Genomic DNA, 24,738 nt, shown 5'->3' with positions numbered 1-24,738 from the left:
CAGTTTGGCCTTGTGACTGGTTTTTGGGATGCAGGGGAGGGAGCTGCAGGTACTCTGTGTACACATACCCATGAGGGAGCTTTAGAGGAGTATAGAGGCATAGTGGATAGAGCAAGATTGGCATTATAATTTTTTTTTTTTTTTTTTTGGAGGGTCTAGGGAATGTGTATCAGATTTCCTTTGGTAGGAAGGCTTTGGTAGGCTTGTAGAAAAAAAAAACAAAACTCTTTTGCCAAAAAAAAAAGTCAAGGTCATTATGTGTGTGTAGGTGAATTATCTTTTAGTGTGAACATCTGAAGGAAGGGAGAAATGTAAAAAGTGTTATATACACACACAGAGCATCAGTGAACAGTGCACCCTTTCTAGAGGTTTCTTCCATAGCGCTGTACTCAGCATCGGTATCCGTGTAACTAGAGTGGTACTCCAGCTGAATTATGGAATCTTCAGAGGAAAGACTGTGGTTGTGATTTTCATATAAAGGAGAAGTGCTGAGAAGAGCCGTAAGGTAGTTAGGAAGCTGGAGGACTCCCCTGAAGGGAATATTGAATTGTATTGAATGGCTCATTTCACCTATAATTAAAATTGCAAGAAAGTTCCCAAATATTTGGATGTAAAGATGACATAAGGAGAGAGTTTACACTTGGTATGAAAACACTGCATTACAACTTTTGATTCGCACAAAGGAAGCTTAACATGGTGCGTCAGGAAAAACTGGGTTAAAGAGATGAGTGACTTTGAGAGAAATTGTTTGTACCTGATATCATCCAGTTATTTTTGAAGTTTAACCAAAGCGGCTGAGCAAAACATGGTTACTCTAGTCAGCCTTTGAATGAGGAGTTACTGGATGGTCTGTTGAAAGAGTGAAGTTTCTGTCCTGTCTTGCAGGATTCAGCTTGTTGCAAAGTATGTTTTAAAACTTTTATATTTCTGTTTAATAGTTGGGCCTGACTGGGTAGGGCATAATGTGTTTTTGAGGAATGACAAACATTGGACTGGTCATATTTGCTTTCCAATCCCTGTTTTTAGTGGTTCATGTAATACTGTCATGCTGGTTTTCCCCTCCCTATTACTTTTGACAAGATTTTAGACCTACTGACACAAGAACTGATTTGATGCCTGTGGAGGTCTGGAGTTTTTTTATTATCTTTATTTTTTTTTAAAACAAGCTTTATCAAAAGCCGTGGTGGTATGTTCACATGTGCCATTATCATAATTATCCTGGCTCTGTGTTGGGTTGTGTTTCACAGTTTTAGAACCGTCGCTGCGTGTAATTTAAAAGCTTTCCCTGTAATCCTGGTGGCTGAGAGAATACTTTGCTTACCGATCTTAGAAGTGTGGGTGCTAGCACCTAAACGATACTGCTGTGTTACCAATGAAGCTGAAGTCATAAATACTAGTTTTTTTAAGGGATAGATGTTGGGTTATGTTTTGGGTATTTAATATTAACTATATGAAGAAATATTTGAGCTGGTTTAAGTAAAAGGCCAATGGAAATGGGAGCTCTAGGTCTTATTATGAGGATCTCTGCCCTCAGAAAACATTGTTGGGTGGAAAAATATCCAAAACTGTTCACCGTTGTGTGGTATTTCTATGGAAGAAACTAGAGTAACTGTCTGTTTTTAGGAACACTCGTGCCCTGTTTTTCCTTCCTGGGAAAGTCAGGTCCATCATCTGTTTTTACGCTTGCTTTGGTGTTCTCCTTTTTATCTGCTTTGTTTCTGCAGCTGCAGTTTGGTGTTGCGTAGTGTCCAGTGGTGATCTCGCACTGTTTTTGCCATAGGGCAGCACCTTGGTTGGTTCTGCTTATGATGCCATGTTGTGAACTATATCGGAGAGTTGAGCAACTGCAAAGAAAACTTACTTTGCCATGTAATTTTTTTAGGCAGATCAATTCTCCTATCTGATTTGCTGCACAGCTTGATGGCTGGGTCTTGTGATGTAGTATCTCAAATCAGTGTAGCTGCTCCATGATTCAGACGCTTTGTAGTGACAAGCCATAAGCTCAGCTGGAAAACAGGACAGGTGATTTAGAGCCAGTTCTTTGCTAGCAGTCTGACAACCTTTAGACTAGATGTTCAAACCCACCATATTAAGAACAGTGTTCTTTATAATAAATATGTAAACATAAGAGGTGACGGGGTAATTGTCAACACTGTACTTGCTCTTGATTGTGGTAAAGCTTCCAAATGCTTTCAAAATGATGTGGAAGCAGCTGCTTAAGGAACAACCTGCTGTGGCACATTGTAAGGAGTTTTTGTTCTGTGGCTAGGAGCCTTTTGTGGCAGATGAATACATTGAACGCCTGGCATGGAGAACACCTGGAGGAGGTTCCAGAGGCGGAGAAGCTTTTGATCCGAAAAGGTAAAATAAAATTGCATAATGGTCAAAGTGAATATATCTCTAGTTGTGCGGTTTTATTGCACGTATTACAAAAAACCTGTGTGTAGTGTTGGTGTGTGTCCAAGGAGGTTTTCATTTGGGAGAATTGCTAGAATTTGTGACCATGAGCCAATTATTCAGAACCAATTATTCAGTAACAAGAGTAGGGAAAGTCACTTTCTGATTTAGACCTTTTGAATGAAGAATTGATGTTGCTTGTCCTTGTCAGACATGAATGTTCCAAAGCACGAGAGTTGCCGGATTAAAGCCTAATACAAGGTTTCACTGCTATGATAGTTAAGTCAATTTAATGAGTTTCTTGCTAGTTTAGCTCCCTGAGCTGGCTTGTTGTAAGACCCAGCAGTTTACAGTCCTGTTGCAAATAAAAGATGTGAACAGGTAGTATGGAAAGAAAGGCAGGCACACGGCAATGTTGACTTAGATTGTTTTAAACTGAATTTGTGCGGTATAGTCTGAATCAAGTGAGCAGCTTGCTGCTGCTGAATGGAGCTGGGCTTGTGCCCCTCTTCCTTGCTCTTAGCTGAAAACTGTGATGGCTCATCCTGAGCTAGCTGTAGGCATGTGATCTCATGATAAGCTAATCTACCAAGGAAAATAAATCAACTTTTTTTTCTAGTTGGGTTAGCAGTTTTGGGGCACTGGAAAAGCCTGGGAGCAGGTGCAAAGGGAGGAGGCTGTGTGTCTGTGAGCTGGTGGTGAGAAGGAATGCGGATGTGGAGAGGAGCAAGGCTAGGGGAGGGGAAGTGGGGAAGGAGGAGGTGGTGCAGGACCTTCTCTTGTTTGTGGTGAGCTGGTTTGCCTCCATTGAGGAACCTCACCCTAAGGAGCCAGCTCTCTGGTTACTGGGCCAGCGTCGAGTGGTGCATTGGTAACTCAGATGCACAATTTTGTACAGCGATGTTCAACATTAAGCTTCTGTTCTCCAAATCTCTGGATCTTCTTTTGTTTCAGAAAGAGTGGCTCTTTCAAATAGTGCTACTTTTTAGCTTTTTTTAAACCAGTATTGGTACTTTTTCTAGAGACATAATTAAGTGTTTTCATTTTTCACTTGATTATAGCTTGGGAGATGAGCTTGACCTTCTTCCCGTTATTGGAACGCTGTTGAGCTGGCAGGGTCAACAAAAAGCTTATATATACCTGAATATTAGTTTAGATTACGGTGACACAAATTCAAAGTGCAGTAGCTGTTCCTTAGTGACTTCTCATCCACACAATCTTATTCCAGATTGAGATTGTTTGTAGTAACCTGAGCTAGAACTCTTAAGAAGTTTAGGAATTACTTACTTCATAAATAAACGGTTGTTATTCGCAAGCGAATACCAAATGCTTCATTAGCACAGTCAAAGTACATTCCTTCTGAAGCAGGCTGGCTCTTTGGAGTTGTGCAAGAAGAGAAAGGATATTGTTGGAGTTCTAGCAAGGTGCTGAACCCTTGAGATTCAATCTGGGGCCTGTATCCTAAGCAGAGCTTTACGTTAGTGGGTTAAGCAGGAAGAATCCTGGAAATGCATGACATTGCTTCCTGTAGCTCTTTCCCCACAGCTGTGCCTAGTATGCGCTTTAGGATAGTTAATGATTTGTACCAATACCAACTCAGTTTGACCCATCTGTATTTCTGCTGGTTTGCTTGTGTTAACTTCTGCGAAGCACTTTCATATTTTTTAGGAAAAGTGGGAGAATCCTGCAACAGTAAATATTTTTCTTGTGGGATCTTCTAGTATTAGGCAGGGAGCCAAAATTAATATCAAAAAGAAACAGACCTTTTGGTTTATGTTTTTTCTTTTCTGTTTTTAAAGATGATGTTTTGAAAGAATGTTGGATTCTTTATTTCTGTTCTGAGAAGCCTGACCAGCAGCTACCTCTTCAACTTGAAGATTCTTTCCTCTCTCACAATATATACTACTACTGCTGAATAAATATTGAGTTGGCACAATACTTGTTTAAAAAAAAAAACAAAAAACAATACTTGTTTAAAAAAAAAAAAAGCTTGTCAAAATGAATAGAAACTATCTGCACTTCTCTAGGCTTTTGTTTGATAGTATGCTTTGTGTCACTTACTATCGTTTAAATTTTATTTTAGAAATACTTCTGTAAACTTCTGTTTCTTCTGATTTTCTGTGGAATCTAATGCAGTATGCTTACCGTTGAGCTTCTGGCAAGCAGGGACTGGAGGAAAGAAGTAATAAACATCTGTCCCAATCCAATTTTCATTAATAGGCTGTGCCTTTAAGGCACTTACTGTTGTAAAGCTATCACTTGAAATAGGTTTTTAGACCAATACAGTGAGCAGAAAGGCAGTTCACATGCTCCAAGCAGCGGGGTAAAAGCCAGTCATTTTAGCAGCAGAAGTTAAAACTGAAAATTCGGTGACCCTCCGTGTGACTAAAGAGAATCATGTTAGTATCATTTAGCTGTTGCTTGGAGAAAGCTCTAGATATTGACTAAGAGAGGTACTGTAGTAGTTACTGGGAAGGTAGAGTAATGTGTTTTGCTTTTTCCTTCTGGTTGCTGAGAGTCTCTAGCCTGTGCATGGGTAGCCAGGAGAGGAACAGCATGCTCATTCTGCCTTTCAGCAACACTCCAGATTGGAGGGCTTCACATTCCCAGTATATTTCTGAGCAGAGTATGTGTGAAAATGCAGATTCCTGACTACTCCAGAAATACCTCCCTGGAGGGAATTCCCATTTCCTCTCCTCTTCTGCTTTAACATTAAACCTGGACAGCAGAGTTTTCAAGTCTTCCACATGATCTCCGTTATTAGGATGAGTTTTATGGCTGTAGAGGATCTGTGAATAATCCATTCCCTGAGCATCAGTGACTGGGATGTTTGGAAGAGTACAAGCTGAGAAGATGACTGGAATGGGACAGCATGGACAAAAACAAGAATGGGAAAGAATAGAGGAAACTTAGGAATACATTCAGATGTACTGTGTTTGGGAAGAGTGAAATGTGAGTCTGAAAGAAAAGTCAAAATGATAGGAAAGGACGCAAATAAAACCCTTGAAGTGGTATGTGTTATAGGAAGAAAAGTGAAGTCAGGGAGCAACATAGTTATAACCAAAACAATATTATGAGACTATATGATTGTATTCATTGCCTATTAATAGGACACTGATTTACAAATTTACAGTAACATGTACAATAGAAAATACTTTCCTGTTATAACCTTTACATTTAAAGGATGTGGTGCCTTAAGCTGTCTTTGTCCTTATGAGACTTATTTATGGAAGATGGGGATACAGGGGTTTTTGTACCTGTGGCAGAGCCACGTTCTTGGGTGATTGTTTTTTTTTTCTCTTCTCCCCTGGCCTACCTTTTATGTGATCACATAGTTTTTATGTAGGCATAGAGTTCTACACAACTAGGGCAATGTAGTTTAAAACAAAATAGCATTTTTAAGTTAGACATGGTTATATCAGCCTCGTAGGCAAGTTGTTTTCTTTGAGGTTTTTTAAGTTCTCTGCAGAAGACAATGTCTTTCAAACTGCTTTCCTGTATTCTATTTTAAATCAGATTATTGGAAGAATTTGTAAATCATATCCAAGAATTACAAGTAATGGATGAAAGGATTCAGAGAAAAGTGGAGAAACTAGAACAACAATGCCAAAAGGAAGCAAAGGAATTTGCCAAGAGAGTACAAGAGCTGCAGAAAAGCAACCAGGTAAAATCTAAAGAGTATAGTCGGTGCTAAGCTGTGCAAGTTTTAAAATCATCACATGCTCCATTAACATTTCTTGGTACAGCGCGCTACTGTTTGAGATAAAAATAAAGAGGGTTTGAGGGAAAACGATTTCCCCTGTCAAAGGGGGCTTATCTGCATGTTGCGTTAATGAGCGTTAGCTATTCAGAAAGTAGCGAGTCTTCACAATAGTTTAAAGGAAGACAGTAAACTTATAAGCAGTTGCGTGTACTCTGTGGTTCTGAGTAGTTCTGTAGTTCTGAGATATAGCACCTGGAAAGCTGATGCCTGCTTTTGCCATGCTTCTTACTGAAGTAAATTTCATGTTTCCTAAAGTAGAGTAAAGGGAAATCATGAGTTTTGTGTCCGTGTCTATGTTCTCCCAGGTTGCCTTCCAACATTTCCAAGAACTAGATGAGCACATCAGCTATGTAGCAACTAAGGTCTGTCACCTTGGCGACCAACTGGAGGGGGTAAATACGCCACGGCAACGGGCTGTGGAGGCTCAGAAGCTGATGAAATACTTTAATGAGTTTCTGGATGGAGAGCTGAAGTCTGATGTTTTTACAAACTCTGAAAAGGTAAGAGCTGTCAGCGGGATGAAAGCAGTTCAAAGCAATAAGCGGTACTGCCCTAATTACAAGCTGCTACCATGACTTACCATGGTCAGACTTCAAACCAGTGAGTGACTGACTTGTTAAAGTTTCATTGTTCTGAAATGTAAATTAACAACACTAGGCTGCAGATTGCTGATAAAGCATTTGTATTCAGTGATGCTTAATGTGGCAATGTTGGCATTTTTCATTTTATGAAATTATCAGAGATTTGAGAAATGCTGGGAGGGCATCTTTAGAGTGCCTACAATATCTGCCTTTTTCCTTTGAACCCCTTGCCTCAGATCCACCCTGTAATGCAGAACGTTTCTGAATACAACTTCTTTGTGAAACTTTACTTTGTTGGGTCAGTCCACTGGCCTTGGATACCTTTTTGTCACAGCATGCCTTTGGGCTTTGTGTAGTCCTGTGGTTATGTCTCCACCCTCTGAATTTAGAGGAAGCGGGCAGGAAAACTTCAAAGAAATGTTAAAGCATTTTGTTTTTCTTATGCTTCAAGACTATGTTCATGAAGCAAATATAATCTGAATGGTGTGGCTAATAGAAGTAAACTGAAGGGAAAGTGTCCAGCTGGAGGCAAAAGGGGACATAATTAGATTTCCCTATGCAGGTTGAAAGATAAGTAAAGTTGTTGGTTTGAGATTATTTTTTTGTTTGAGGTGTGTCCTGAAGAATCTTCCCACTCTCCTTAAATTCTGTGCAGTGATGTGAATGTAGTCAGGAAAAAATTACAGTATGTGGGAACAGCAAAAGCTTGGTTGTACATTCAGCAAAAAGTATGTACTCATAAATGACCTGAGAATAGGTTAACAGTCATCCCCTCTCTACTGAGCTGAAGGTATCTCTCAGGGAGATGAAGAGCTAATCATTTAATATAATTGTATTCTCAAGAAGTCCGTTGCATAGTAACTTTTGATTCATGGTCTGTGGATATAAGGTAATTAACAGTTGATAGTTTGCCCCAATCAAAGAGGGAGCAAGCACATAAACTTCCGTGACTTCCAAGGAAAACAGAAAGGGTTCAACAGAACAAAAGTTCTTCTGTGGACAGCTTTTTCCAGATTTGCATAAGTTTGGGGTTGTTTGTTTGTTTGTTTGTTTTCCTTAGTAGAAGTAAAACATGCATTTTAAAAAATATTTAATGGCAACATAGTAAATAGCAAAGCATAAGTTAAAGAGAATTATGTTGTCTGCTGAAGAGTCTCATGTAGAATTCAACTTCCACTTCACTTGTGAGTTAAAAGTTTCATAATACTTCCTGTGGAGGATCTGAAAAAACTGGTAGGTAAATAGGGTAAACCTGGAAACTGGTAAACAAATTAAGCTTTAGACACCCTGAAGAATAAGACATTCAGCAGATCTGGAGGAAAACAAATGTAGTAAAGGGCAGAAGTCTTGTGCCAGTCTGTAGAGGAAGTGTGTGGGAACACAAACAAGATTTTCTCGACCCAAGTTATCTTACAGAGATTAATTTCAGTGAAGGTGGGTTAGTGCTGTTCTGCAGCTTTTTGCCTCCTAGTTTGAATGGTAAGTAGAAGTAGTGTTTGTGAAAGAACCTGCCTAGACATGTGCTATCACATCTTAATGCGTCTTTGAACTAAAAATAGTTCTAAAGTGTAAGATAGTAACAAATGTTCTTAAATGTAGAACCGTAATTCTTTGTCAGTATCTTCCGATCTTTGAACTGATGTGGGTTTTAGATAGTGTTTTGGACAGTGTTAGGATTTTTTGTACTATGCCATCCCTCGTGAGTGTGAGTTTTTCTTTGAGACACTGAGGGCAGCGGATACTGTGAAAGGAGAGGTAATAAAGGAATTATAATGCAGTTGTTTCCTAGGGAATTCACATTTTTCTCATTAGTGTCAGTTCTTAAAAATCTGTTGGATTCTCTTTTTTCCCCTACACTTAAGTTGTTGCTTCCCACATTATTTTCTTCTAGCTGTACTGAGCAATTTCTAATTTACTGTCTCAGTGAAGGTTTTTTCTTGCTGTCTTACCTCATGCTATGTATTGTGTGTCTTCATCTTCTGACTCCTTATAATTTCCCTTGCACTGCTAACTAATTATTTTCCTGTACTCAGGAGTCCTGAAGTGAGCAAATCACTCCAGTTAAAACAATCAAACTATCAAAATGATATAGCAGCTCACTTGTTTATCATGCAATAGCATGTCCTGTGTTTAATGTGTTTACTATTATTACATGCTGTTCTCCATTTATGTTTTGCACTCAGCATTATTCCATTGCACCTTTTAACTTGTTCATAAAGATATTTTGCATTAAAATTCTATTCTGCCATTATTTGTCCCCAACTTTTCCTGATTTTTTTTTTCCAGATATGTTATAGCCTTTAAGTTGTATTTTACAGAACCTGTATGTGTTTTGTTTTAATAGTTTACAGAAGCCTGAATCAATTAAAAATGAAATATGTCTGGATTTAAGCAGAAACCATGGAGAATTGATTTGTCATGGCCTCTGTGCATAAGAAAAGGCTCTGAATTCAATAAAATCTAAGTTAGTTAACAGCTATTGTGTGAAGAGGAGAGAAAGAAAATATTGCATTTGTGGGATGTTTTGTTCATTTTCTTTTTTATTTTTTAGCATTGGTGAATAACTGCTAATATATAGACTGTTCTAATGACATCAGTATCGATCACATTGCTAGCTAGGTATTAAGGTTGCTGTAAGCTAATAGAAATAACTTCTGTTTCATTGGATTTATTTGAGGAGCGTAGCTGCTTTTGACTTAAGAGGCTGTTGTAAGCTGACAGTTCAAAACATAAGCTCATCTTAATAAGCAGAATGGATATACTTTATGAGAGCCCCTATTTTTGCTGAACAACCAACTAGCGTGGTGCCTCTGCTCTGTATTATTACCTGTGTGTCTTGTTCTGTTCTGCAGAAGTTTTAATCCCAACCTGCTTTAAGTGGTGGGAGAATAGGATTTCATTACTTCCTTTCCTCTCACTCCGGTTCCCTGGAACATGACCAACAGGAAGAACAAGATAAACTGCATGTTCTCCGTGTTCTCTGTTGTGTCAACTGATAAAGGTTTTGCTTGAATGTAGTAGCTAGAGCTTTCATCGCCCCCTTAGAGGTGCCTTCCAGTCAGCCAGACAGCGTAATAAAGCCTGTAAAACCATCCTAGAGCTGTGTCCAGTTTGGGCCAGTCAACACTGTGTGCTTAAATCCACTGAACTTCAGTTGCAACCAGCTGTGTTCCTCACATTTTCAAATTGATCTTTTCTATAATTTTAGTTGCCTAGTGAAACAGTCCCTATGTGCTAACTACGTGCGTTTCCCATGCTGATTGATCGTGGAAGAATAAATGATAAAAGGTTTTGCGATCCATGACAGAGCAGAAATTTGCATGCTGCATTAACTTTATTTGTTAGCTTTTGTACTCATGAGACTTTTCATATTGTGTTAGATGCATGATTAACTACCTTTGATTATGATCTTTGCTTTATAATTTCTAATACAGCTTCCATTTCTCCTTCTTTGGGAGAACGTGAGCTTCTCCAGCTACACTCTGCTTTGATCCCCTTTTTCCCCTTCCTTCCCTCTCTATGCCAAGCCTTTTTTGGATACAGCTATAACAGCTAATTTCATCAATTCCAAAGAATTCCCCAGTGCTTTTCCTGATGTATCTGAAAGGGTTGCTAGCCATTTCAGTTCTGAGTTCAACAGATATCTCTTCTGGTTGGGTGTGAGTCAGTAAGACTTTCATCCTAATCGCTTGTAAAGTATAATGCTGCAGTTCAGCCAACTCTGTGTAGTTATATATTTTATTCCCAAACGTAAGGGTGCAAATTTTTGTGAGATCGCTCTAGCCACATTCTGATCTAACCAGCCCTGATGGATCTTTGGTCTGCAAGCTGTATAGCTATGTTGGCGTAGTACAGCAATGGGCTATTTGTCCAGGTAACTTAGACACAGACATGCCCAGTCTGAACATATAACTGAAGACTTTTAATCATGTTTTGGCCTATAGAATTTTATGTTGAAAATTATCCTAAGCATCATAAAAGTACATACAGGAACTTTAAGGGGATGATCTCTTCCATGGGTGTATCAACTCAGTTAGCTTTAGAAATAGGGACTATATGTATGAGAATTGAACAGTGGAGGAAAGGAACAGCCCACAGTCAGACATTCTTTAATAATTCTGTCATGTTTTACTCTTAACAGATTAAAGAGGCAGCTGATATTATTCAGAAACTGCATTTGATTGCACAGGAACTGCCTTTTGACAGGTAAAATTCTATCTGAACATCTCTTAAAAAAAACTTCACATAGCTATAATTTTCTGATGCTTCCCTTGTCTACTTTTTTGGTGCTGTACTTAGTGATTCATGTAGCTTTTGAGATGGATTGTGTGCTTAATTCTCTCTTCTGTTCTCAAATTTGTGTTCACGCACTCATGTTGTAGGATCGTCTTTACATACACATCCTAAACTGCTTAACAGACTTCTAATGGGATAATTTTGCTGTGCTGACTTAATGCTAGATTTGAATTAGATGCTTGTAGGTTTTATGGATATAAAGCGTGTAACTTTTCTGTCATCTTTGTGTTACATGTTTTCATTTTTAAGTAGAGTGCCTGTTAGTCATGACCTGGGATGTCTGATTTCTTTTGTGATGTGGATTTGAATTTAATAATGGTATTTTTTTTGTTGTTGTTAACAGGTTTTCTGAAGTAAAATCAAAGATAGCAAGTAAGTTATCTAACCAGTCCAATCTATATTCCTATATGTGAGTTGTTAAAGATGATTAAAGAATTATGCAATACTGTCAGTATTACAGTTTTTGCCGGTGCTTGTATTACATAGCCTGATGGATTTCTGTTGTTATCCTGTTTCCTCTCCAGGTAAGTACCACGATTTAGAGTGCCAGCTAATTCAAGAGTTTACCAGTGCACAGCGGAGAGGCGAAATCTCCAGAATGAGAGAAGTAGCAGCAGTTTTGCTTCATTTTAAGGTAAAAACTGAGGGTTTTAATTTAAATACGTAAATAAAACAACCCATGATACAATAAGACCCTGTTTTAAGTGAACATGTTTGCATGGGCACCAGCACCATATCAGATAGCGTGTATAACTTTAAAAATACTGAGATGTTCCACCTGAAACCAAATGCAGGGGAATAGAGGCAGAGATTGGGGATTGAAGGCAGTGTCAGTAGAGACCCTTCTGAGACAGTATTTTCTTGTATGTGTGTGAACTGACTTTGATGACTGAGAGAGAGTATTGAAACCTGTGCTATATACCCACGTAGGGTGGTGATAAGTGACATTACGTTAGGTTTGTGCCAAAAAATGTGTTTGAAAGAGCCTACACTTTCAATTAATCTTTTTTTTTTTTTTTAATAATCTTTTCGGAGGTTGTGTTTCTTTGATTTCATTCTGTACTGAAAGCATGGAGACCCTGCTTTAACGCTGTTTTGCTCCTTCCGTAGGGCTATTCCCATTGCGTTGATGTGTACATAAAACAGTGTCAAGAGGTAATGCATTTTGTTTTACATGTGTCTCTCTCAGTGTTGATTTATTTAGTCCTATAGGTTGTTGTAAGTAAATCATGAAATGTGCTTCTAAAACCCTAGGGTGCGTTCCTGAGGAATGACGTCTTTGAAGATGCGGCCATTCTCTGCCAGCGAGTGAATAAGCAAGTTGGAGAAGTCTTTAGCAATCCAGAGACTGTGCTAGCCAAACTCATTCAAAATATCTTTGAAGTTAAACTTCAGGTATTTCAAATTTTAACATATTCAAGTTCATTGAGGAAACTTTTATTCCAAAAATATTGTGTCTATTAATAACAATAAGAATTTACAGTATTTGTAATCTTGTATAAGGATGTAGAATCACAGTTGATTGTAACAATTCAAACAGATAATCAAGCCTATATCAAATAAAGCTGCTTGTGCTCTGAATACCGTGTGACTGAGAATACTCAAATTCAAAATGTAACATTATAAGGGAATCACTGTGTTCATTGGGTAATTCATAAGGTGTCGTACACATACTTCATTTCTTCTGTATGCCCCCTACCAAGAATACATCAGGAAAAGAAGTTTCACATTTAATAAGTATTTATAATCTGTTCGGTCTTGGAACTGGGTTTCATGTGTGAGTCTAGCATTAAGTACATGAAAGTAACTTATGTTGTGCGTACTGTCTAACAGCTAATGCAATATTTATATGAAAGTCTAGAGTAGTTGAAAATACTGTTTACCGTCCTGTAAATACACTCACTTAAGTGTTTAAAGTCAACAACATGACTATTCATTGCAAGATGCAATTTCCCTGTAGATGTTATTCTCCTTATAGCGTAGAAATTGAGCTTGTGTTTCAACCTCAAATTTGGGTGTCAGTTTTGACTTAGTATTTTATGGGAGATAACATTTTTATCCAAATAGTCAATGACAAGAAGTCTCTAAGCTTGTGTCTGCTTTGTGTATGTATTAGGATAAGCAAATATGTAAGCATCTCCTTTGCTTACTGTCAACTGCAGGAATGCCCCTAGGCCTCCGGTGGTTTTGATTCTCTGTGTTTGTTGGTCAAGCATATTTTCAAAGCAATCTGTCTTTTGTCTTTGCTTCACACACTACTGCCTTGTATTATTAAATAATTTTCTTCTAAAAGATGCGTTTAACTCTATTTGTGAATAATACAGGATCTGTAAATTAGAGATTTAAAAACAAAGAGTATATGAATTACCTTAAGAAAGATATACGCTTTGCAGTAAACTACATATAATCTAGCAAGTAGTGAGTATGGCCTGTGGCTGATAGTTATTCTTCTAACAGATGTACCCAAATTTTACAGACTTATGTAAAGGACCAGCTAGAAGAACACAGGAAATCAGATGCTGAACAGTATCTTAAGAATCTCTATGATCTATATACGAGGTATTTATCTTGAGGATGAAGTTAATGTTATACTTATTCTCTTGTAATAGATTGATTTATTATCAAGATGTAGGAAGAGAAGCCAAAAATGTAAACTTCTTATAAAAATTGAAAAAATGTATCGCCATTAACCTTTACAATGGTTGCACTCCTAAAGACAATTTAAAATGGCCATTATTATTTTTAATGGGAAGTATTTAGTGTAGTGATCTTTGAGAGTAATTTTTAAACTGTGCAAAAGCCAGTCCTCCACACCTCACTGGCCACTTATTTGATTGCAATTTTACTGTATGTAATTAAACATTAATTATGCCAAATTCTTTACTTAAATGTAAAGCTGCTAGTAGTCTTAATTGCAGTCAGGATTCCGTTGTGCTGTGTACTTTACAAACATGTAATGCTGTAATTCATACAAATTCAACCTTTTCCTCCTCTCCCCTTCTTTGTTTCTTTTGCATAAAGAACTACTAATCTGTCAAGCAAATTGATGGAATTTAACTTGGGTACCGATAAGCAGACTTTCTTGTCTAAGCTTATCAAATCCATTTTCATTTCCTACTTGGAGAATTACATTGAGGTGGAGATCGGTTATTTGAAAAGTAGGAGTGCTATGATTCTGCAACGCTATTATGATTCCAAAAACCACCAGAAGAGGTCCATTGGCACTGGAGGGTAGGTTTCTTTTGTGAAGTTTTGTGCTTTTAAAATGGAAGGGAGGTGGTAAGGGGAGACACATAGTATTTGCCACGTCAGATATACAGTGATGACTGCGAAAGAGCAGGCTTCTAAAATGACCTACAGCTGTTTATAATTTGCTGTCACTTTATGTTAACTTCTGTTAAGAAATGTACATGTGAAAGGTGATGCATGGTATTTATACTCTCATGGGAAATGAAAAATACCAGTTAAACTTATGTTTCAACTTAGGATCCAGATCCACAAAAGGACTGAAGCAAAATTAAGGTACCTAAAGCATGTATATGTGTGTATCTAAAAGCATACATTTTTTTTCACCTGCCCAGGTCTTGTGGTCCCCTCCCAAGACCTAGGAAGGGGAAAAGACCATAGCAATGTCAGTGAGAAAGCTCTTAATGAGCCCAGAAGATGCAGTGGACTTAGAGAAAGGTAAAACAAGACTTCATTATCCTCAGGGCAGGGAAACTCTAATAAAGGAGTAGTGAGAAGTGGGAAAGGAAGAATTAAAACTTGTGTGAAGCAGAAGTGATAAGATGACTGCACCTTTCAAAGAGCTACTGGGTCTAGTGTGTCAGGAATGAAAAATTATTTGGAGACAGCAGAAGCAATAAAGTAATTAAATGAATTAAAAAACAAAGATGAAAATTTAATTTTCTTGGGGAAAATTAAATTGATTGTAGTGACTGACTTTATGGGTTGTTTTGTGCATGGAAATGTGTTGGAGCATGCTTGACTAAATCAGGACTGCTGAGACAGTGGATGAAAGGATTTGTGGGTGTGGATGAGATAGAAAGCTCTCATTAGTGTTTTGAAAGTACAGTGTGACAGAATGTACGGAGGCTAAACTTTGTCCACAGAGCAGAAGTGCTGTAGGATTCAATTTAAATGGTTCTTATTCAACAATGGGAAATAGCTGATCCCATGGTGTGAATGTGCCGTGGTAGAACACAGTTGACCATGGGATCAGAGGTGATAGTTTTGCATTTACTGGCAATGTTTTTTTTTTAAGCTTGTAAGACTGTCCTAATGCTTGCCTATCCTAAACTGTGTCTTGAGTTCTGTGTTTTAAGTTAACAACTAAAATACCCTAATTCATTGTTGAATTTAAGCATCAAAACTTCATCCAGTGAAATCTTCTTTTGCTATATCTTTGTTCTAGTATTCAAGACCTCAAAGAGAGAATAAGGCAACGTACAAACTTACCGTTGGGGCCAAGTATTGACACACACGGAGAAACTTTTCTGTCACAAGAAGTGGTGGTTAACCTTTTGCAAGAAACTAAACAAGCTTTTGAAAGATGTCACAGGGTAAGTTTGCTTCCTGTGATCTCCATTAGTGATATAATTTTGTGCATGAAATTAAATCTTGAGGTTCAATTTTCAGTTGAATTGTGATAGGAAGAAAGGAAGGATGTTACTAACCAAATTAATTATCTTTTATATTTTTCACTGCATCAGGCTCATGGTGGAGGCAAAGGGTTTGCTTTTTAAATATACATTTCCCAGCATCCAGCGATATGCAGTTTAGGTAATTCCAGAGATTACATCTAGACAATTGTGTTTTAAGGACTATTCATTAATATCTTCCTTTATTATTACTATTATTATTAGAAACTGTTTATACTTTTGCTTTTTGTAGCATCCTATGGTGTGCTAGCTTCAGTTTACTTGTTAATGCTGAAGGGTTTATTGATACTAAAGACTGTTCCTGAATAGTTCTCTGTATGGTTACTCTTAATTTAGAATAAAACTCCAATTATTCTGGAATACTTGTTACATTTTAAGCTTAACCTCTATACAATATTGGATAAACTTTCAAATGGATGTAGAACTGACCTTTAGGATAATTTTTTTTCTTTAAAGCTCTCAGATCCATCTGACTTACCGAAGAATGCTTTCAGAATTTTTTCTATGCTTGTAGAGTTCTTATGTACTGAGCACATCGATTATGCATTAGAAACAGGCCTTGCTGGTGAGTATAATATTTTTCTGAGCGTTTCATCTCATTGGCCTTTTTGTGCAGATGATATTTGCAGGTCCTTGCTGTGCCTTATTGATTTGCCTTGTTCAGAATGTATTGGTTAAATGAAATTTGTTTTGTGTGTTTGGGAGTCAGCATTTAATGTCTTCTAAACTGTAACTTCTGTTTGGGGAGTTGATGCGCAGACAGAAACATGCTACTGTCTTCAAAACTGTTTGCGTTGCAGAAATTGAGACGTTAGCACTCCCTACCTCTTTTAATTGTTCTCCGTGCCATAGCAGGATAATATTTTTGCACTGAGGCTTAGTGTCTTACATTTTATGAGAATTCCATGCTTGCTTGTATACCTGTGCGTTTTAAAGAGTGACAGTAAGAAAACTATTGTATTGTATTAAAGAAGTTAAAATCTTCACAGCGAGAATCTACCTTTCCTACATGAAAGCATAAAACTCATATTCTGAAGAAATATTTTAGTTGGCTTTTCCATTTTGCTTTTAGAAATTTTAAAAGCAATATATTTCTATGCTTATGGTTATTACCTGATATAGCTATGAGAAGTGTTTTATCTATGGCACCATGATAAATTTTTGAAACTCTAAGCCTGTGGTTTAAGCATTCGTGGAAAAATTCTACATATTTAAAAAATCATCATGCTCATTATAAGAGCTGCGTATTGTTACAATCCTAATGAAACCTTCTTTGCTTTAGGCATTCCCTCTTCTGATTCAAAGAACGCAAATCTTTATTTCTTGGATGTTGTCCACCAGGCCAATACTATTTTCCATTTATTTGACAAGCAGTTCAATGATCATCTGATGCCATTGATCAGGTACCTTGTTTTGATTAGCATTTTCTTTGTGAATGGTCATTTTTCTTGAAGAAAGCAACTGTTCTTCATTCCTCATCTCTATTAAGAAGAGTATATTCTTGGAGTGGTACAGTTTGATGTTGTGGGAAGATAAAATGCTATAATGAGAGGGTGAAGAAGGGAAGTTCAACAAATCAGTACCTTGGAGAACTAATGGGAGAGAGGGGGCTGCTGAGATTGCTGGGGGTACCTCACAGCCTCTGCAGAGGGAACAGCTGACCATGTTGTGTGAGCCACATGCAAACTACCTGAAAGCTGGACATTATTAGGAGCCTTGGCGTGGGTGCACTGAAGGTAGAGCACACTGGTGCGCTGTGAATTAGTGTGCATGAAAAGCTGGGGTTACTCTCACCTGCCAGGGGCTGGCAGCAGCTGAGAGGCACTGCTCAGTAGGCACAGTGCTGCCTGAAGCGTGTTACAGTACTGCCCATCGGTACTCAGCAAGTCCTGCTTGGGGTCAGATGGCTGTTCAGGCCGATGATTTGTGTTCTGAAGCCAGCTAACTCCATCTAAACTAGTCCTTTCTGGTGGGATGCGAAATCTTCACAAAATCCTCTTGCAAGTAGCAGACTCAGCAGACAGATTTGTTTTGATATTTTAATGCTCTTGTCACACACCCAACCCTTCATACTGTTGCAGTTCTTCTCCTAAATTATCTGAATGCCTTCAGAAGAAAAAGGATATCATAGAACAAATGGAAGTGAAGCTGGATATGGGCATTGATAGGCAAGTAGGAATTTAAACTTTCTGCTAATCATTAATTCTTGTAAAACTCCTTTGTGATGTATGTTACCTTTCCTGTTAAGGATGAATTATTTCTGAACACAAAATTGATTTTTAATTATTTTTTTTTTTTAAATGCGTAAGTATGCATTATTGTGCATAGGAAATTTAGAATTTGTTTCTTTAGGGGGTCATACTTTCCATAGCGGATTTCTGACCTATAAATACTTCTGGAGGAACGTTAAAGGATTTTGGTTATGTTGAAAGAGTGCAATAATTCAGTTTTACCTTACTGTCTCCAAATACTTTTTTCTACTTTAAAGGAAAGAGAAATGATGATTGAAATAGGTTAAAAACTGGCAGGATTTCCATTAGGAGCAAGGTTTGACAAAAATAGGTTAGATGATTTGCTTGAATCTGCACAGTGCTATGGATTAGACCTAGTCATAGAAGTCTGTAGACCTGGAATAATTTTCATTCTGACATTGACTTGCTTTGAGGTTGTGACTGACTCATTTAATCTTTTTTTTTTTTTTTTTCTATTTCTCCAAATAAAAATGAGAGGATAGCTATAAAAATTGTAAATTAAAATCATAGCTGTTTTGCAGCAGAGGAAAATAACAAACTAACAAGCTTAATATTAGGAAATGGAGCTGTTGTGTGGTGCCCTACTTTGTTCCAGGAAGCATGTCGTGTTCCCGTGTTTCAATGTGGCATTAGTCAACCTAGAACGTATCAGCTAAACTTTCTGTACCTGTTTTCTCTCTGCAGTAATGGAAATAACCCATCCAGTGTGTAATGTGGGCTACTCTGGAAATTATTATTGAGGTTTTTGTAAGCATCACACCATACCAGAGAGGGATGAGAACAGCACTGTGTGAGAAAAATAGGCACTGCGTTTGTGTCCTACTGTGTACTTTCTGCAGAGAGATGAGGAAGAGACTTGATACGTTATTTGTGCCTGCATTTTCTGCAGGTTAAAACACAAAAGTCTGAAGTACTTGAACCATTGAGACTGTAAGTTTGGATCTATACAGGCGTAGGTCAGTCATCAGCACTACAGTAGTTTGTAACTGTTTGTGTAAAATAATTAATCTCTTAAAAGTGATAGTAAGACTTAGGAGATCAATGGTACGTTGTGGATGGAGACTTCAAAACATTTGTGCTTTGGCACATATGAAAGAGAGATTAGTTTTGAGATGAATGTTCCATGTAAGATTAGTTTGTGTCGCTGCTTGCATGCTGTTTTGCGGTGCCACTGATGTTGAGAATGATTGTCTTGCTTAAAGGAATCATCTAGGTTGAAAAATAAAAGCAAATATCTAAATGTTGGTGGTTTCAACGTTATCCAGTCTGAAGACGTCTAATAGCAGCTTCTTGGATGGCATTCCTAGCAGTTGTCTACCTCTGTAAAAGTTATTTATTAGCCGAACAAAATGAGTTCAACTGTTTTTCTTTCAGTGTGTATTCTGTGTAAACCGCCTTCTGGCAGTATTTATTGAAAATGGAAGTTGAGGAGAATGCAAAATATAATTTCTTTAAATTTCTATTAGTGGATTGTTGAATGAAGTACACCTGAAATGCAAGTCTGAGCTCTGTCCATAGAAAAGAAGTTTATTCTGTCTTTGGATACATATATTCTTTTGACCTTTACCCCAACTTGAATCCTTCAAGGCCTGCGGTGGTCTTTTCTTTGGGGAGATCGGAGGGGTGAGGGTGGTGAAGAAAGGGAAGTTGGTGGAGGGGGTGCAGGGTGGAAAGAGAGAGAGAGATGGAGGTTCCTGGCAAAGGTAGATTCTGAGAGAGGTATGGAGCATCCCTCAGCTGTTTTGCTGTTTGACCTTTGGTTTGGACTTAAAGTAGACCAGGGCCTTGACCTTAGATAACGTTCTGAAAAGGCAAATCCTGTGAGGGAGAAATAAATGATACTGTGAAACTCTGTTAGATTTCTGAGAACAAAAGAAATGCCAAGCTCTGGCAAAAGAAGAGGATTGTTGTTTGTTTGGTGTTTGGTTTGTTGGTTGTTTTTTTTTTTCCATTTTTCAAGTGTTTTCTGATGCTTCTGAGTGATATGCAATGTAGTGTAATTCTGCTAAACTCTTTGGAATGCTCCCTTCGGCTTTCTGACTTCTTCTGCGTTGAAGAATGCTATCCAGTTTCTCTGAAAAGCTGGATTTAAATGGATTCCCTTACAATTAATGTGTCCCCTTTAAGATCAACATACTGTGTGCTGTGCTCCAAGACACTAAACTTGGAGAGAAAAAAAGTATTTTTAGGGTTGTTGGGCTATTTTTTTTTCTGATTCTTTTTTTTTTTCCTAACAGCTTATGTAAAATCAAGCTTCTTTTCTCTAGAGGATTACCTTGCAACTTCAGAAGAGTTCATATGTGTGTGTGCATGTCTGTTAAATGAAGTTTGTCCTTTGACATGTCCTAGTACTGTTTGCTTCTTATAATAAATGTTTGCTTTTAGTGTATCCTCTGTAGATCACTCAAATATTAGGTAGTGGGTTTTTTTCCTCATAGCTTTATGCTGCTTGCTTTTGTAGAGAATCACATTATTGTATGTCAATATGAAAAAACGAGGAAATTAAAATGTTCCCTTCAAAACCCAATCTGTATTTGTAACTTTAAAGGACACTGAATTGTATGATTGGACAGATGAAGCACATCTTGGCTGCAGAGCAAAAGAAGACAGATTTTAAACCAGAAGATGAAAACAATGTTCTGATTCAATATACTAATGTAAGTAAATGAAGTCCCAGCTCATCAGTACAGCCTCAAATGCTCATGAGTGTTATCAGGCACAAGATGTTCCTTACCAAGCACGCATGAGATAACATGGGCATTTGATTAATTTATTTAGCTCCTCCATTTTGCACTAAGCATCTCTAAACTCTGTTGTGGGCTATTTTCTCAAGTTGAAAAAGAACATTAGCAGGTTTATATTTAGTGTCAGACACAAATCAGTAGGTGCTGGACAAACTGTCACATTCTTTCCCATGCCAAGACCCCGGGATTTGAAACAAGGTTTTTACCTGATAATTAACTTTAAGCTGTCTGTTGCAGAAAATCCATTACCAGGTACTCTCTAGTTGCTGGGTGCTTTTTCCCCCTTAGAATGGCAGGAGCATGACAAAGCATCACAGGTATGGCGTGAACATTCTTTGCTGCAGAATGTTGTCTCTGCCCTGGAATCTGTCTCAGTCCCAGCCTACGGGCTGCTGAGAAGCTGTAGTACTGGGTTAAATTAGGCTCCTGTTAGGGAACAATGCAGAGAGGAGTAGAGAACAAGCTACAGTCAATGGGAAGAAATAGAGCCTTGCCTGAATGCCTGCAGCCACATGGGAATGGGAGAAGAGAAGCAGTAGGATGTAGAGTCTGGTACTATGTAGGAAGGAGGAAGATGCTTGCGTGAATGTTAATTTGAGTTTATAGTTGCAGCTGGCAAGAGGTTTTTAATCACTTGCCCTCCACACACCCCTTGGTTGATCATTGTTTGAATTAAAAGCCCAAATTAGACTGTTCTATTCTGAACTGATACAAACTACAACTTAATTGAATATTGTCTTGCACCCATCTTTCTACTTGCATTTTTGCATCTTTATGTGACGAATAAAAAGCTGTTGGAAAATTATTAATTGGAAAAAGACTAATTCTGATGATGTGTTGTGGAAAGTTTAAAGACTTAGTGATGTGTTCAGCTTATGACGTGGAAGCTACTTTGAGAAGAACAGATTTCTAAAAATTAAGGTATCTCATTCTTTTTTCTTTTTTTTTTTTTTAACTAGGCTTGTGTTAAAGTCTGTGGCTATGTTAGAAAGCAGGTGGAAAAGATTAGGAATTCTATGGATGGTAAGAATGTGGACACAGTTTTGATGGAGCTTGGAGTTCGCTTTCATCGACTTGTCTATGAACACCTACAGCAATATTCCTACAGTTGCATGGGAGGCATGTTAGCCATTTGTGACGTGGCTGAGTACAGGAAGTGTGCCAAAGACTTCAAGGTAAGTGTACAGGTTGGAGATGTACAGCCATGTCAAAATTAGTAGCAGAACTCTATTTTTATTCAGACATTTTTTCTTCATTAAAATAGTTTGTTTCTCTTTGAACATCACCATTTTGTATGCTGGTGTTATACATTCTGTGCCAGCAGTTCTTCATCGTGTCCTAAAGAGCAGTTTCCTGGTACCATTTTGCTGCTTGCAGGCTGTGTGCGTTTATTGAAGAAGTATTGAGTTTGTATTTGTATATTTGCTGTGTATAACTTTGCATGTGTGTGCATCTCCCTACAGATCTATATGTGCATGTATCTATATATGTTTATGCACCCATGTGGAGAGAACGATGGATGTAAATCCTCTGTAGGGAGGAAGTATTTTGAGAATCTAGGTGGACAGCGTGTCATAAGAGTTCAAGCAACTCTTAACTCTAAATATTTCTTTCTCTTTTTTTCTCTTAACCACAGATTGCGCTGGTGTTACAACTGTTTGATACCTTGCATGCACTTTGCAATCTTCTGGTTGTAGCCCCGGATAACTTAAAGCAAGTTTGTTCAGGAGAACAACTTGCTAATCTGGACAAGAACATCCTTCACTCCTTTGTTCAGCTGCGTGTTGATTATAGGTCTGCTCGTCTTGCTCGTCACTTCAGCTGAGAACATGGAAAGAAATGTTGTACCTTTGGGCAGGCCTCAGTTATTAGAAAGCACAGGGAATGATATCTTACGAAACAATGGTTGTAACTTTTATGGGATAATGCCTGTTTAGAACAAAGCAGCAGCCATATTGAAACATGACTATGTAGAAGGCGAGCAGGTAAAAATCTGAATGATATTTCATTTAAGCTAAAGTTCTCCCAGTGAAGAATATTGCAGATCTACTTGCTACTGATTTTTTTTTTTTTTTTTTTTTGTGGGAAACATGTTGGTGTAGGAAAGCAAGTGGTGCATTGAAAGTATTTTAGTCTTCAATATTGAATTATCAGATACCATTTGTTAGACTTGAACTACAGAGCATAGCGTAGGTAATGGATTACATAGAATAGACCAGTGTAAAAACATTCTTCATCAATTTTAATGACTTAGACTTCAGCACAGCTAATCATAATCAAATTATCTTTGATTGGTGTTTCTAAGTCATTTCTTTCATTTAAAACGTTATCCTGCTCAATGTAATTTCTTGCTCTAATTAATAAGCTTGGAATTTCTTTGAGATGTAGGAGTAAAAGCAACGCTGTTCCAAAAAGATGTAATTTATTCATCGTGTAGCATTCTAAACAGAACTAAAGTGGTGGAAAGTTTGGGGTTTTGGGGGTTTTTTTGCACCTAATAGTTGAGGGCCCACCGGAATTTATTGGCACTGTATGATCGGACATTCTTGTCTCTGTTTGATACTGGCACACTGAATTTTATGGATGCTCCTAAAGTAAATGCAGCTGCCTTGTCTAAGGCATTCTTATTACAAAGTGAAGGTGCCCATTGTTGGGTTAATAGAAGAGAACTTTCTCCTGTCTCTTGTTTTGTATGTAAATAAATTCAGATTATAACAAACCGAAAGGATAAAATGCAGCCCAATTGTTCGTATGTGGGAGGAATGTACAGCGGCTCTAGCAAAAACCTGGAGTTGAAAGATAATTGGTTCTCAGTGCCTGAGCAATATAAAATGTAAAAGTGTGCAAAAGCTTTTCTTCTGCTGATCATAATTTTAATGTTGGAGACAGGCTACTTTTGTGTCCATTATGCTCCAGCGTTTGTTCAAGGTGTTTCTGAGATGGACCCATAGCGTGCATATAGTGAACTGAAGCAACAGTGGTGTTTGAAGCATCTGGAGTAGCTTTTCCACAAGCAGTTGAAAATTGTTGTAAATAGACCTCTGTCCAGAGTGAGCTCTTGTGGAAAACAGGTTGGAACTGCTGTGGTTTGTGTCTTCAGTCTGATTTACATCATCCTTGAACAAATCATCCACAACACTTTATTTCTACTGTGGGCTCAGTGTATGTTGTGGAAACTTCTTTATCTCCCATCTTCAGAGCAGCATTTCTATAAATTTACTTTATGGGTTGGTCAAATAAAATTATTTTCCCCTTTTGTTAAGGACTTCCCAGGTGTAGTCAATTTTGACAGACTTGTGTGGAAATGGCTTGGTGAGTTGAGGTTCTTCTGCTTCATTTTATATTTAGCAGAGCATTGTATCAGTAAACAAGAGAACGGATGCCAGACTGTCTCAAAGTATTCCAGGAGACTGGCTGCTTTGTTGAGCTGCATAGCTCTGTTCCTTGGCCATGGCAAAGCCACAAAGGGTTTTGGACACTGGAGGAGGCACATGCTTGTACTGCTGCCATTTTTTTTTTATTTTGGTTTTTTTTTTTTTTTTTTTCAAAAGCTCTGATGTGAATTCAGATGATACCTCTGTTACCTCTGTAACTGAAAGCCAACAATTTTAAGGCTGTGGTTTTATTAACCAATACAAAAATCTTTCTACAAAAAAGTGTCAATTTGTAAACACTTCAGAACAGCGAACATCTTAAGAGTGCAAATCACAGAAGTGCTTCAGAATTTGTTGTATGATTGTTTGAATTATTTTAAGGTTGTATGAAATGTATTTACCATATTTCTTGCTTTATTAGCCGTGTTTTCCATGGATATGCTCAGTGCAATATTTTCATTGTGCCTGTTAACAGGAGGCAGCAAAAAGTAGGTGAATACTTAAACTTAGATAGGTAAACTCTTCCTCAATAAAAAGAATTCCCTCTGGACACTTTTTTTTCATTTCATTGCCATGTTCTTCAAAAATCTTTATACTCAATTGTATAAGCCCTTCTATTTAAAAAGAAAAAAATAAAAAAGAATAAAAGTAGTTTTACTGACCAAATTTA

At 37.7% G+C, this 24,738-nt stretch overlaps 1 protein-coding gene across 3 annotated transcripts in view; it reads left to right on the top strand.

Annotated features, from left to right (window-relative positions):
- The window catches only part of EXOC5 (exocyst complex component 5), a 27,684-nt gene extending 2,946 nt beyond the window's left edge, over positions 1–24,738 (top strand). The window contains exons 2-19 of one of the 3 annotated variants that reach the window (XM_086748118.1): positions 2,270–2,361; positions 5,914–6,061; positions 6,466–6,660; positions 10,883–10,947; positions 11,381–11,409; positions 11,562–11,671; positions 12,148–12,192; positions 12,292–12,432; positions 13,514–13,596; positions 14,059–14,268; positions 14,524–14,559; positions 15,452–15,599; positions 16,155–16,263; positions 16,981–17,101; positions 17,780–17,866; positions 20,499–20,607; positions 21,654–21,869; positions 22,331–24,738. In XM_086748118.1, coding sequence (XP_086604244.1) covers positions 2,270–2,361; positions 5,914–6,061; positions 6,466–6,660; positions 10,883–10,947; positions 11,381–11,409; positions 11,562–11,671; positions 12,148–12,192; positions 12,292–12,432; positions 13,514–13,596; positions 14,059–14,268; positions 14,524–14,559; positions 15,452–15,599; positions 16,155–16,263; positions 16,981–17,101; positions 17,780–17,866; positions 20,499–20,607; positions 21,654–21,869; positions 22,331–22,519 — 2,133 coding nt within the window. In that variant the 3' untranslated portion in view covers positions 22,520–24,738. Of the gene's footprint in view, positions 1–2,269; positions 2,362–5,202; positions 5,350–5,913; positions 6,062–6,465; positions 6,661–10,882; positions 10,948–11,380; positions 11,410–11,561; positions 11,672–12,147; positions 12,193–12,291; positions 12,433–13,513; positions 13,597–14,058; positions 14,269–14,523; positions 14,560–15,451; positions 15,600–16,154; positions 16,264–16,980; positions 17,102–17,779; positions 17,867–20,498; positions 20,608–21,653; positions 21,870–22,330 lie in introns of those variants that run through there. The other 2 variants (XM_086748120.1, XM_086748119.1) reach the window with 2 other exon arrangements.

Source organism: Chlamydotis macqueenii, chromosome 5 (assembly GCF_036417535.1).
Source record: "Chlamydotis macqueenii isolate bChlMac1 chromosome 5, bChlMac1.mat, whole genome shotgun sequence".
Lineage (NCBI taxonomy): Eukaryota > Metazoa > Chordata > Aves > Otidiformes > Otididae > Chlamydotis > Chlamydotis macqueenii.
The sequence above is the reverse complement of the archived record's forward strand: the minus strand, read 5'-3'. Positions and strand labels throughout refer to the sequence as shown.